Below are 13,289 nucleotides of genomic sequence, written 5' to 3' on the forward strand. Positions count from 1 at the left end.
ATTGGTAACAACATCAAATAGAGGAATGTAATTGCGTTAACGTGAGTGGGTCGTTTGTCATTCTCAGACGGCGGTGCGCCACGAGGCTTGTAACGGCCTATACAAGCTGTCCCTGTCGGGTCTGGAGGGAGGAGAGTCCATCAACAGGTCCTTCCTGCTGCTGGCCGCCTCCACGCTGCTCAAGTTCCTCCCCGACGCACAAGCCCTCAAACCGCTGCGGGTGGGTACAGCACACATACACACTTGCGCGTATAGACGGATGCATACACACACGCATAGACACATACACACACACACTAGCACCATTTTGTTGTATTGTTTACTGACAAAAACAAATGTGTTCAGTGTGGGTTATTCAATTCCTTGGTCATGTGAAGTTACACATACCTAATATATGTAAAAGGGCTCTGTAGCTGATGCTGTGTGTGTTTAGGTGGAGGACTATGAAGAGGAGCCGGTGCTGAGGACGGGCTGTAAGGAGTACTTCTGGCTGCTGTGCAAGCTCATCGACAACATCCACGTCAAAGACGCCAGCCAGACCACCCTGTTGGACCTGGATGCGTTAGCCAGACACCTGGCCGACTGCATACGGAGGTGAGTCCAAGATGAATCGAAGACCAGGTCTGCGTCTGAAACGGTACCCTATTGCCTGTTTAGGGCACTACCTTTGGACCATGGGCCCGGGTCAAAAGTAGTGCACTGTATAGGAAAAAGGGTGCTGTTTTCAGACACAACCCAGGTCTCTCTTGAAATATATATTTGATGTATGATGGCTTGTGTTGTCCACATTCTTGCTGGAGTATTAAGGCCAGCTCAGTTCAAATACATTAGACAAGACTGTTTTAAACCAGTTCTACACTGAAGTTTGCTTGATCAAACATTGACCTGTCTCCCGCTCCCCAGCCGTGAGATCCTGGACCAGCAGGACGGCGCAATCGAGGACGACGGCCTCACAGGCCTCCTGCGCCTCGCCACCAGCGTCCTCAAACACAAGCCTCCCTTCAAGTTCTCCCGCGAGGGCCAGGAGTTCCTGCGCGACGTCCACAACCTGCTCTTCCTCCTTCCCAGCCTGGCCGACCGCGCCCAGCCCAAGTGCAAGTCGCACGCGGCCCGCGCCGCCGCCTACGACCTCCTGGTGGAGACCGTGAAGGGCTCGGTGGAGAACTACAGGCTGCTCCACAACTGGGTCATGTCCCAGCACATGCAGAGTGAGAAGAACCTTTTGCAACCGTTGAAAATGCTACTAGGATTATTTGTCAATGAGAGTAAAGCATTGGTGGGAAGGCCCAAGGGAATACAATGGGTATTGAATTGACGTTGTTCGTGTGGAAATACTATACGCTGGTTTTAAACAAACAACCAAATAGCATCCCTTTGAAGTAAGCCTTCCTGTTGGTAATGTCTGCTCCATGGATTTCCATGACCGGATCAAATGAGCAGAGCAAGTTGGTTTATTAAAGTTTGAGGTCACATTTTTTGAAAATGCTATGACTAGGATCCAATGTACATGTTTGAGCATTATCAAACAATCTTAAATCCACTATATTCTATTAGGCTCCTGAAAGATATGAAAATGTACGTTGATGTTAATTAAATTGTCATTTCTACCTCCCCCAGCCTCTCACGCCCCGTACAAGTGGGACTACTGGCCCCACGACGACGTGCGTGCCGAGTGTCGCTTCGTGGGCCTCACCAACCTGGGGGCCACCTGCTACCTGGCTTCCACTATCCAACAGCTCTACATGATCCCTGAGGCACGCCAGGCCGTCTTCACTGCAAAGGTCAGTCCTCTAAATACTATTGTCCTCTTTCTCTCTCTTGCTTTTCTTACGCCTCTCTCTCTTCTCTCTTTTTCTCTTTCTTTCCTGTCTTATTCTCTCTTTTTCTCTCTCTCTATTAGTGATCGTAATGGATGATATTACAATGGTTCCTTTTTCACAGTGCTGTAGGTTGTATGGGGCAATTTCACCTCATCCACCGCTTGTATATAGCACTCATCTGGATGATACACGGCAGCCATTTTGTGCTAGAATGCTCATCCCACACATGCTATTTCACTCCCTGAAGAATGCTTTGCTTTTGAAGTTGTGAATGTTGTTTATGAATGAGAGGTGTGTTTTTCCATTTCCAGTATGCAGAGGAGATAAAGCACAAAACCACCTTACTGGAGCTCCAGAAGATGTTCACCTATCTCATGGTACGCAGCCGCTCTCTCTCTTTCAGCCCTCATCTATCTTCTCAGTCCATTGACAAGAACAGACAGACATTGTCCCCATAGAGACTCAGCTACTTTATATTTGCTCCACTCATCTCTTTCGTCCATTTACTCATTCTTCTCCTCTCTCCATCCCTCGTTCCAGGAGAGTGAGAGGAAGGCGTACAACCCCCGTCCGTTCTGTAAGACCTACACCATGGACAAGCAGCCCCTGAACACGGGCGAGCAGAAGGACATGACAGAGTTCTTCACCGACCTCATCACCAAGATAGAGGAGATGTCCCAGGACCTGAAAAACACAGTGAAGACGCTCTTTGGAGGGGTCATCACCAACAATGTGGTCTCGCTGGTAAGAATCACTATACTCTTTTTACCGGCAACATTTCCGTAGTGCAAAACTCATTATAAACCGCATTCAATCTTTGCACAATTCCTTTGCACTACAAAAATTCACTACAGAATGTTGCTCTGTGTGTGTTGGAGTGTGTATGTGTGTAAAGCCATTCTCATTCAACTCATTTTTTCTGTCCAACAGGACTGTGACCACGTGAGTCAGACAGCCGAAGAGTTCTACACAGTCAGGTGCCAAGTGGCCGACATGAAGAACATCTACGTAAGTACAACATCGCCAACAACATTGTTTACTTTGTTTAGAAGTGCTACCAAGTGTTATAGACTGGGGTTTACCTTCCAATCACACTGTAGTATCACACTGCTGCCTTCGATTCAGGTTGAAATTCTTCCTCTTGCAAATGGCAACTTCTCAACTCATCCTATGTGATACTCTGTTAGTCTGGTGTGTTTTCTATGCTCCTAGTTCTTGTGGGCATACAGTACTGCTTGGCATGTTGGTAGAGACCTGATTGTGTCTTTGTGTTTCCTCAGGAATCTCTGGACGAGGTGACCATCAAAGACACTCTGGAGGGGGACAACATGTACACCTGCTCCCAGTGTGGCAAGAAAGTACGCGCAGAGAAGAGGTGAGTCGACGACAAACCTCCTGAAGAGGACCCTGCTGGTCGAAATGCGTTGTGTACTTTTTCTACAGAAATCAATTGGCAGTTATAGTTGTATACTAGACATTTTTTTAAATGGTTAGCTGGTTTTCCACCAGTTGATGTTGGTTTACCGTTTGAAAGAATAACTGTTATTGACATCTCTAGTTTCTCTCTTTTTGACCTGTGCTTCTATTAATCGCCGTTCCCTTTGTCGATCCTTCTCCTTCCAGGGCGTGCTTCAAGAAGCTGCCTCGCATCCTAAGCTTCAACACCATGCGCTACACCTTCAACATGGTCACCATGATGAAGGAGAAGGTCAACACGCACTTCTCCTTCCCCCTGCGCCTCGACATGACCCCCTACACTGAGGACTTCCTCATGGCCAAGGGCGACAGGAAAGAGGGTACGTGTCACTTCCTGTTCCAACAGACCCCCAACCACCTGATTGGTTCTCATAGGCCCTGTTCTACAGTGCATTTGGAAAGTATTCAGACCCCTTTTTACACTTTTTGTTACGTTACAGCCTTATTCTAAAATGCACTGTCAACTGTGGAACCTTATATAGACAGGTGTGTGCCTTTCCAAATCATGTCCAATCAATTGAATTTACCACAGGTGTACTCCAAGTTGTAGAAACATCTCAAGGATGATCAATGGAAACAGGATGCACCTGAGCTCAATTTCGAGTCTCATAGCAAAGGGTCTGAATACTTATGTAAATAAGTTATTTCTGTTTTTTATTTTTTATAAATTTGTAAACATTTCTAAAAACCTGTTTTCGCTTTGTCATTATGAGGTATTGTGTGTTGGTAGAGATTTTTTTTCATATAAATCAATTTTAGAATGAGGCTGTAACGTAACAAAATGTGGAAAAAGTCAAGGGGTCTGAATACTTTCCGAATGTACTGTAAATTCACTTGTAGCACTATACTACATCCCTGTGTAGCTCAGTTGGTAGAGCATGGCGTTTGCAACGCCAGGGTTGTGGATTCGATTCCCATGGGGGGCCAGTATGACAAAAAACTAATGTATGCACACACTAACTGTAAGTCGCTCTGGATAAGAGCGTATGCTAAATGTCGTAAAATGTAAATGTGAAATATACTGTCTAGTCAGTGTATTTGAATGAATAGCAATATGCGGATAGTTCCTTTTTCCTAGCCATAGAAAAAGGACAAATGTGCTGGATAGAAAAACAAATATATGAAAACAAAGTAACGTCTGCAACTCTAATGCTCCCCAGTGATTTATAGGCAATATAAAAAGTTTTGCTCTTGGTATCTTCGTCAGGTCCACCTAGCCTATCAGAGGGCAAGCTAAGTGGCGCAACGAGCGTATATCCTATTGTAGCTATCCAACCAATAATTGGAGGAGTTGGTTACTCATTGATGTGGTCCGCTATGTCCTACTACAGGTTTCCGGGAGGAGGGCGAGGCTAAGGTGGCGGAGAGCTACGAGTATGACCTCATCGGCGTCACGGTGCACACGGGCACGGCGGATGGCGGCCATTACTACAGCTTCATCCGAGACATCGTCAACCCGCACGCCTACAAGAATAACAAGTGGTGAGGAATATCTCTGGGTCTAGTATTGAAATCAGCTCCGTGGGGAATTTTTTAAAAGATGTCTCGTGTTATGGCCTTACGATACAATATACTTTATTGTCCATTTACATGGAAATTCATGACTTGCAATTGGTTGATTTCATGGCACTGTGCTACACCTGGGTTCGTTTTCGGCAGGTAGCTTAGTGGTTAAGAGCGTTGTGCCAGTAACCGAAAGGTCGCTGGTTCTAATCCCCGAGCCGACTAGGTGAAAAATCTGTCTGTGCCCTTGAGCAAGGCACTTAACCCTAATTGCTCATGTAAGTCTCTCTGGATAAGAGCGTCTGCTAAATGACTAAAATGTAAAAAATAAAATAAAATGTAGGGTGTACAACCGACTGTCATTAACTTAATTTGCTTGCTTTTCTCAGGTACCTATTCAACGATGCCGAGGTGAAGCCCTTTGACTCGGCCCAGCTAGCCTCCGAGTGCTTCGGTGGAGAGATGACGGTAAATCCTGAAATAAAGACAAAGCTCCAATGTTTTACTGTTAATTCATACTTTTCAATATTGAAATGTTTCATCTCACCAACATATTTTTCTTTTAGACAAAAACGTACGACTCTGTCACCGACAAGTTCATGGACTTCTCCTTTGAGAAGGTCAGTTTCCTTGTAAATCATTTTCTAATTTGACATTTTTGTTTAAAAAATGGGTTTTAAAGTTGATAGTTTGTCATGTCTCTCCCTCCAGACCCACAGTGCTTACATGCTCTTCTATAAGAGAGTGGAGCTAGAGGAGGAGAATGGCAAGGACTTCAACTTCGACGTTTCTCCAGATCTACTCGAGGTACCTGGCTGGTTACGATCTCGTAGCACTCTCCTTTCTCACATTCTTTATTCTCTCAAAACGTTGAAATGATTATTCTGACGTCTTATTTTCTCTGCTCAGTGGATTTGGCAAGACAACATGCAGTTTCTTCAGGACAAGAACATTTTCGAGCACACGTACTTTGGGTCAGTGATACATTTTTGTACTAGCCATCATGACTGCACCTTTTCTGAAGCTAGAATGCAGATGTGATATTATTGAGAGTCTTATGTTAACAGTACTTTGCTTGGGTGCCCAAGACTTGACCCTGAAATATATAACTACATCGATTTTACTTATGAAGTACTGTCTCAATTATAGCTCATATGCAATGAAATATGAATGTGGTCTTGATCTATTAACAGTGCAGGATGAAGTGCTGCCTTGGTGTATAAACTGGTCTGAGATCAGTGTTGTGACTCTCTGTACTCCTATCTACAGGTTCATGTGGCAGCTTTGCAGCAGCATCCCCAGCACTTTACCAGACCCCAAAGCCATCTCCCTCATGACCGCCAAGGTACGACCACACTCCACTAAACCCTTATTCTCAACCATTAGAAAATCCTTTAACTTTTCACCGATATATTTTTATGGCTTTACCGTTACACTTTGAATATACAGTACTTTCCACTCTCACACCTCTCCTCCTTGATTACAGCTTAGCACATCATTTGTCCTGGAGACGTTCATTCACTCCAAGGAAAAGGTGAGTTGTCCTTCCTTTATTGTCAGTGGATGGCTCCCTCTAGTCGCCAGCCTCAATTGCAATCTCTAGTTATTTTTCAGTGATGATTTTTTGCTCTGTTTTACGGTGTGGAAGATGGTCTGTAACTTATGGCAAGAGTTTGTCTAAAGTTGGTCTGTGTGTGTTTTCAGCCCACCATGCTGCAGTGGATCGAGCTACTGACCAAACAATTCAACAACAGCCAGGCGGCCTGCGAGGTAAATTTACTGTTTATTGAAGCACAAATCAGCTACCACATATTGTGCTGAATGGTTTTCAATCATTAGCAGGGTAATTGCTAACTTCCTGTTTTCATGTCGTCATGGTCTTTCAGTGGTTTTTGGACCGCATGGCTGATGACAACTGGTGGCCCATGCAGATCCTCATCAAGTGCCCCAATCAGATTGTTCGGCAGGTGAGGGCCCCAATCAGATTGTTCTGCAGTCACACACACACACACACACACACACACACACACACACACTCACACTCTCTGCCCTGTGGTCCGCCATCAGATGTTCCAGAGACTGTGTATCCACGTCATCCAGAGGCTACGGCCAGTCCACGCCCACCTCTACCTACAACCTGGCATGGAGGACGGGTAGGAACGATCACTTATCTACCAATCAATCATCCACCCAGTCAATCAGTCACTCACAACTGAGAAACATATTCATTTGTAAGCTTTATAGTGTAAACATTTTTTTTTAAATCCCACATTAAACTAGCTTCTGATATCCCATGAGTAGTCTATAACGTGGCGCTTGAACTGATAATGGTTTGCTGCCGCTATAGGCGTTGCAGCGTGACATAACCGTGTTGTGTCTGTCATTAGATGGCTGAGAGAAAGGTGCCATGTGTTACCTAGTTGCCCTAGCACTGTGGCCACTTGGAGAGTTTTGTGGCACAACATTTGAGGAAATGGTCATTAACCAAAGATGTTTCGATTTATAATGTTCTGGAAAAACTCAGGGAAAACTCCAAGTTTAATTCCACTGTATCACCTGGGTCATGTTCATTAGGGTACTCAACAGAGAATGTTTCAAAATGCTTTGCAACAGAAAATGAAATTGAGAGTTTAGGTTTAAGTCTAGGTAGTCCCTTTCTGTTTCAGTCCATTTTTCATTTGTTTGGTACCTAATGAACATGACCTGACAAGTTGTCTGATGTCACTTCCTCTTCCTGTGTGCGGCCTCCAGGTCTGACGATATGGACGGGCCGGTGGAGGACATCGGCAGCCGCTCGTGCGTGACGCGCTTCGTCAAGACGCTGCTGTCCATCATGGAGCACGGTGTCAAGCCCCACAGCAAACACCTGACTGAGTACTTCGCCTTCCTCTACGAGTTCGCCAAGATGGGAGAGGAGGAGGTGGGTCGTTGATAACAGTAGTCGTTTTATAGGAATATACTTTTGACACTTTTAACCAAAAGGACTTAAGTGTGTAAAAATGTATTCGCTGTAGTGTAAGTTTGAGTCCCAAATGGCACCCTATTGCCTACATAGTGCACTACTTTTGACCAGAGCCTGCTCTGTGAGTGCGTACATTTTCAGTAGGTTTTCTGTGATTCCTGCAGGGCTTGAACCCATGACCTTGGCATTACCTCACCAAGATACATGGCTTGAAGGGGTTTTAGAGGACACTGTTTTTGCTAACAGTCTGTTTGTTTTCTCTTTTCTCATACTTCCAGAGTCAGTTCCTTCTGTCCCTACAAGCCATTTCCATCATGGTGCACTTCTACATGGGCACCAAGGGGCCTGAGAACGTAAGTATACACTAGTTGTGTGTGTGTGTGTACCTGTGTGTGTATGTTTCTGTGCTTGTGTGTAATGACCTGGTCCCCCCAGCCCCAGGTGGAGGTGCTGTCTGAGGAGGAGGGAGAAGAGGAGGATGAGGAGGAGGACATCTTGTCCCTGGCGGAAGAGAAGTACCGCCCGGCCGCCTTGGAGAAGATGATAGCCCTCATCGCCCTGCTGGTGGAACAGTCCCGCTCTGAGAGGTAGGGCACAGACGGGCACTGCTGGCCATGGCATAGCACCACTTGGGACATAGGAAAGCAGTAGATAATATGGCACAGGGATTTTACCTGCTACTAGCAAAGTGAGATTGGTCAATGTTACGGGATGATTTGAGGATCACCCCGAACTAGACAAATTGGTTTTGTACATTTGCTGGGTCACAGGAAATGTTCAAAGCTTTGTCACAGCACAAAATCGTGTTGGTAATACTGCCCAAAAGTGAGCTGTAAATACTACCACATATAGCACCCTATTTATTCGCTGTTGTCAGTTTTCAAATCCCCCCCTCCATAATTTCACCTTCTTTCTTCTCCCCCTTTCTCTCTCTCTCTCTCTCTCTCCCTCTCTCTCTCTCTCCAGACACCTGACTCTGTCTCAGAGTGACATGGCAGCCCTGACCGGGGGGAAAGGCTTCCCCTTCCTCTTCCAGCACATCCGAGACGGCATCAACATCAGGCAGACCTGCAACCTCATCTTCAGCCTGTGTCGCTATAACAACCGCCTGGCCGAGCACGTACGTTTAACAGATGCGCCAACACACACAAACCAATCCGCACACACACCAACCAATGAACACACACACAAACAAACACGTCGCCGTTGTTAATGGCAGACCCTGGCCGTGATCCCACTCTCAGAGGTTGTCTCAGGGAGAGTTGGGATTTGCAAAAAATACATTTCCAATTCGTATTAATACACACTTTTACATGTTTGAAATATGACAAAAATAAGCACCCACCTTATTATTATTATTATTATTATTATTATTATTATTATTATTACATACAGGCACATACAGTGTATTTCTAATCTAATTTCTCCTGTGTTCTGTTCCAGATTGTATCCATGCTCTTCACCTCTATCGCTAAACTGACGCCTGAGGTAAGCACTGATGTGAGAACCTACCCTTTTAATACATAATGCTCTCAATTTATTATCCAACTCAATTATTAGTTTGTACAAATCTTAATTTATCCCTCTAATTTTCTCTTCTTCTTTCTCTCCATCCCTCTTTCTCTCACCCCCCTCTCTCCCACTCCTTCTCTCCCTCTCATCCCCTTCTGTCCCTCTCCATCCCTCTCTTTCTCTCACCCCCCTCTCTCCCACTCCTTCTCTCCCTCTCATCCCCTTCTGTCCCTCTCCATCCCCCTCTTTCTCTCACCCCCCTCTCTCCCACTCCTTCTCTCCCTCTCATCTCCTTCTGTCCCTCTCCATCCCTCTCTTTCTCTCACCCCCCTCTCTCCCACTCCTTCTCTCCCTCTCCATCCCTCTCTTTTAGGCAGCAAACCCTTTCTTCAAGCTGCTCACCATGCTGATGGAGCTGTCAGGTGGTCCTCCAGGCATGCCTTCCTTCGCCTCATACATACTACAGAGGATCTGGGAGGTACGGTCATGCGCACACACACACACACACAATAAAATCAAATGTTATTTGTCACATGCTTCGTAAACAGCAGGTGTAGACTAACAGTCACCCTTATGGGTCCTTCCCAACAATGCAGAGAGAAACATAGAAAAGTAATAATATGAGGAATAAATAACGATAACTTGGCTATATACACAGGGTACCAGTACCAAGTCCATGTGCAGGGGTACATGGTAATTGAGGTAGATATGTACATATAGGTAGGGGCAAAGTGACTAGGGAACAGGATAGATAATAAGCAGTAGCAGCAGCGTATGTGATGATTCAAAAGAGTTGGTGCAAAAAGGGTCAATGCAGATAGCTATTTGGTTAACTATTTAGCTGTTTAATGGCTTGGGGGTAGAAGCTGTTCAGGGTCCTGTTGGTTTCAGGCTTGGTGCGTCGGTACCACTTGCCTTACAGTAGCTGAGAGAACTGTCTATGACTGGGTGGCTGGAGTCTTTGGCTATTTTTAGGGCTTTCCTCTGACACCGCCTGGTATAGAGGGTCTGGATGGCAGGGAGCTTGGCCCCAGTGATGTACTGGGCCGTACGCACTGCCCTCTGTAGCGCCTTGCGGTCGAATGCCAAGCAGTTGCCATACCAAGCAGTTGCCATACCAAGCAGTTGCCATACCAAGCGGTGACGCAGCCAGTGAAGATGCTCTCAATGGTGCAGCTGTATAACCTTTTGAGAATCTGAGGGCCCATGCTTGTCGTCGGTGATCAGGCCTACCACCGTCGTGTCGTCAGCAAGCTTAATGATGGTGTTGGAGTTAGGCATTGCCACGCAGTTGTGAGTGAACAGGACGGACAGGAGGGGACTATGCACGCACCCCTGAGTGGCCCCCGTGTTGACGGTCAGCGTGGTGGATGTTTTGTTGCCTGCCCTCACCACCTGGGGGCGGCCCGACAGGAAGTCCAGGATCCAGTTGCAGAGGGAGGTGTTCAGTCCCAGGGTACTGAACTTAGTGATGAGCTTGGAGGGTACATAGTCACAGGTTCATCTGATTCATTGTTCATTATCAAGTTACTTCAGTTGAACATCAATTTATCCATATATTTGTCCTTAATCCACTATATCAAGTTATTTCAGTTGATCTTTGATGTCGTTGCCTAAAATATTCAAAATCGTATCCTTTTGTGTCTGTTCTCTCCCAGGTGATAGAGTACAACCCAAGCCAGTGTCTGGACTGGTTGGCGGTGCAGACCCCCAGGAACAAGCTGGCTCACAGCTGGGTGCTGCAGAACATGGAGAACTGGGTGGAGCGCTTCCTACTGGCCCACAACTACCCCCGTGTCCGCACCTGTAAGAACACTTGTGATGTCTCTCTTTCTCTGTCTCTTGCTGTTTCTGTCTGGAAGTTCTTACTAACTACACTACATGACCAAAAGTATGTGGACACCTGCTCGTCGAACATCTCATTCCAAAATCATGGGCATTAATATGGAGTTGGTCCCACTTTGCTGCTATAACAGCCTCCACTCTTCTGGGAAGGCTTTCCACTAGATGTTGGAACATTGCTGCGGGGACTTCCATTCAGCCAAAAGAGCATTAGTGAGGTTGGGCGATTAGGCCTGGCTCGCTGTCGGCATTCCAATTCATCCCAAAAGTATTTGATGGGGTTGAGGTCAGGGCTCTGTGCAGGCCAGTCAAGTTCTTCCACACTGGTCTCGACAAACCATTTCTGAATGGACCTCGCTTTGTGCACGGGGGCATGCTAAAACAGGAATGGGCCTTCCCCAAACTGTTGCCACAAAGTTGGAAGCACAGAGTCGTCTAGAATGTAATTGTATGCTGTAGGGTTAAGATTTCCCTTCACTGGAACTAAGAGGCCTTGCCCGAACATGAAAAACAGCCCCAGACCATTATTCCTCCTCCACCAAACTTTACAGTTGGCACTATGCATTGGGGCAGGTAGAGTTCTCCTGGCATCCGCCAAACCCAGATTCGTCCGTCAGACTGCCAGATGGTGAAGCGTGATTCATCATTCCAGAGAACGCGTTTCCACTGCTCCAGAGTCCAATGGCGGTGCGCTTTACACCACTCCAGCCGTTGCTTGGCATTGCGCATGGTGATCTTAGGCTTGTGTGCGGCTGCTCGGCCATGGAAACCCATTTCATTAAGCTCCAGACTAACAGTTATTTTGCGGACGTTGCTTCCAGAGGCAGTTTGGAACTCAGTAGTGAGTGTTGCAACCGAGGACAGAAGATTTTTACACGCTACCGGCACTCTGCGGTCCTGTTCTGTGAGCTTGTGTGGCCTACCACTTTGCGGCTGAGCCGTTGTTGCTCCTAGATGTTTCCACTTCAAAATAGGGTACTTTTTTGTTTTTACGCAGAGGCTATAAATCATTATTCATCATCATTCTATTTTCCACAGTATCAACGATTCTTCGTCCAGGGTAGGGGAGGGAATGGCCAGCAGGGATGTAGCTCAGTTGGTAGAGCATGGCGTTTGCAACGCCAGGGTTGTGGGTTCGATTCCCACGGGGGGCCAGTATGAAAAATAAAATAATATATGCACTCACTAACTGTAAGTCGCTCTGGATAAGAGCGTCTGCTAAATGATGTAAATGTAAATGAAAAAGTGATGCTGTGCAGGAGGTGCTTTGTCCTGTCCTTCCTGTCGGTCAGGTTGCCTGAGAAGTCTTCAATCTTCTGTATGCTCCTCTGCAAACACATTCTCCTATCAGTCCTTGTGTAATGATTGCACAGTGATATCAATGGAAGGTTTCTATAAGTGGGTGAACAATCCAACGCTTGGTGAATTTGGCTTCAGAATGATATGAAGAGCCGACATCGAAGGATCAAAACTTGACGTTGCTATGAACGCTTGGCTGCCACAAGCCAGGTATTGTGTGTAACAGTGATAACACCAAGTAAAACTTAAACACAAAATATAACAATCCAGCAACAAACTTCTTACATCTTATCAGACACATTTCCACTTGCTGAACACATACTTCTTAGATAAAACATACAGCCTCTAAAGACAATTGTTACATAGTTGCTGTCTAAACTGGGCGGTGGTCTCCCAACCTTAATAAAATAAGAGTATAGTACAAAAATAAACTTGTATCAGAATAAAAACGTCAACAACAATAACGTCGACATCAACAATAACAAAAAGTTCATTTGAGTATGAGTTGCCCTCAAAAATAAGTAAATAAATACAACAAATAGATAGAGCTGCAACAACGTCTTTGAAAGAAGTGAGATAGATGACCAGTCAATAAAGAAAACATATTAAGTAAAGATTTCACTACAACACAACACCACTCCATCCTGGTCAGCATTGGCATGGTTAAGGTATATGGTGCTAAGACCCCTGGCCTTGCACAGTCTTGCCTCCATCTAGCTGATCTTACAGTTGACCGGGGCAGCTCTATCAGGGGCAGAAATGTGATGAACTGACTTGTTGGAAAGGTGGCATCCTATGACGGTGCCACATTGAAAGTCACTGAGCTCTTCAGTAAGGCCATTCTACTGCCAATGTTTGTTATGGAGATTGCATGG

At 45.8% G+C, this 13,289-nt stretch overlaps 1 protein-coding gene across 2 annotated transcripts in view; it reads left to right on the forward strand.

Moving 5' to 3' along the window:
* Positions 1 to 13,289, forward strand: part of LOC311113579 (ubiquitin carboxyl-terminal hydrolase 34-like) — a 62,344-nt gene that overhangs the window by 37,546 nt on the left and 11,509 nt on the right. The window contains exons 37-62 of one of the 2 annotated variants that reach the window (XM_084156827.1): positions 68 to 220; positions 434 to 594; positions 904 to 1,208; positions 1,618 to 1,781; positions 2,132 to 2,197; positions 2,361 to 2,564; positions 2,751 to 2,828; positions 3,101 to 3,195; positions 3,444 to 3,616; positions 4,628 to 4,778; positions 5,189 to 5,267; positions 5,366 to 5,419; positions 5,511 to 5,606; positions 5,709 to 5,773; positions 6,069 to 6,144; positions 6,286 to 6,333; positions 6,504 to 6,569; positions 6,686 to 6,766; positions 6,867 to 6,952; positions 7,551 to 7,719; positions 8,040 to 8,114; positions 8,197 to 8,348; positions 8,728 to 8,881; positions 9,205 to 9,261; positions 9,647 to 9,751; positions 10,932 to 11,079. In XM_084156827.1, the coding sequence (XP_084012953.1) occupies positions 68 to 220; positions 434 to 594; positions 904 to 1,208; positions 1,618 to 1,781; positions 2,132 to 2,197; positions 2,361 to 2,564; positions 2,751 to 2,828; positions 3,101 to 3,195; positions 3,444 to 3,616; positions 4,628 to 4,778; positions 5,189 to 5,267; positions 5,366 to 5,419; positions 5,511 to 5,606; positions 5,709 to 5,773; positions 6,069 to 6,144; positions 6,286 to 6,333; positions 6,504 to 6,569; positions 6,686 to 6,766; positions 6,867 to 6,952; positions 7,551 to 7,719; positions 8,040 to 8,114; positions 8,197 to 8,348; positions 8,728 to 8,881; positions 9,205 to 9,261; positions 9,647 to 9,751; positions 10,932 to 11,079 (3,061 nt within the window). The remainder of the gene's footprint in view (positions 1 to 67; positions 221 to 433; positions 595 to 903; positions 1,209 to 1,617; positions 1,782 to 2,131; positions 2,198 to 2,360; positions 2,565 to 2,750; positions 2,829 to 3,100; positions 3,196 to 3,443; positions 3,617 to 4,627; positions 4,779 to 5,188; positions 5,268 to 5,365; positions 5,420 to 5,510; positions 5,607 to 5,708; positions 5,774 to 6,068; positions 6,145 to 6,285; positions 6,334 to 6,503; positions 6,570 to 6,685; positions 6,767 to 6,866; positions 6,953 to 7,550; positions 7,720 to 8,039; positions 8,115 to 8,196; positions 8,349 to 8,727; positions 8,882 to 9,204; positions 9,262 to 9,646; positions 9,752 to 10,931; positions 11,080 to 13,289) is intronic. The other variant, XM_084156828.1, reaches the window with a different exon arrangement.

Source organism: Coregonus lavaretus (genome assembly GCF_964263955.1).
Source record: "Coregonus lavaretus genome assembly, chromosome: 40".
NCBI lineage: Eukaryota > Metazoa > Chordata > Actinopteri > Salmoniformes > Salmonidae > Coregonus > Coregonus lavaretus.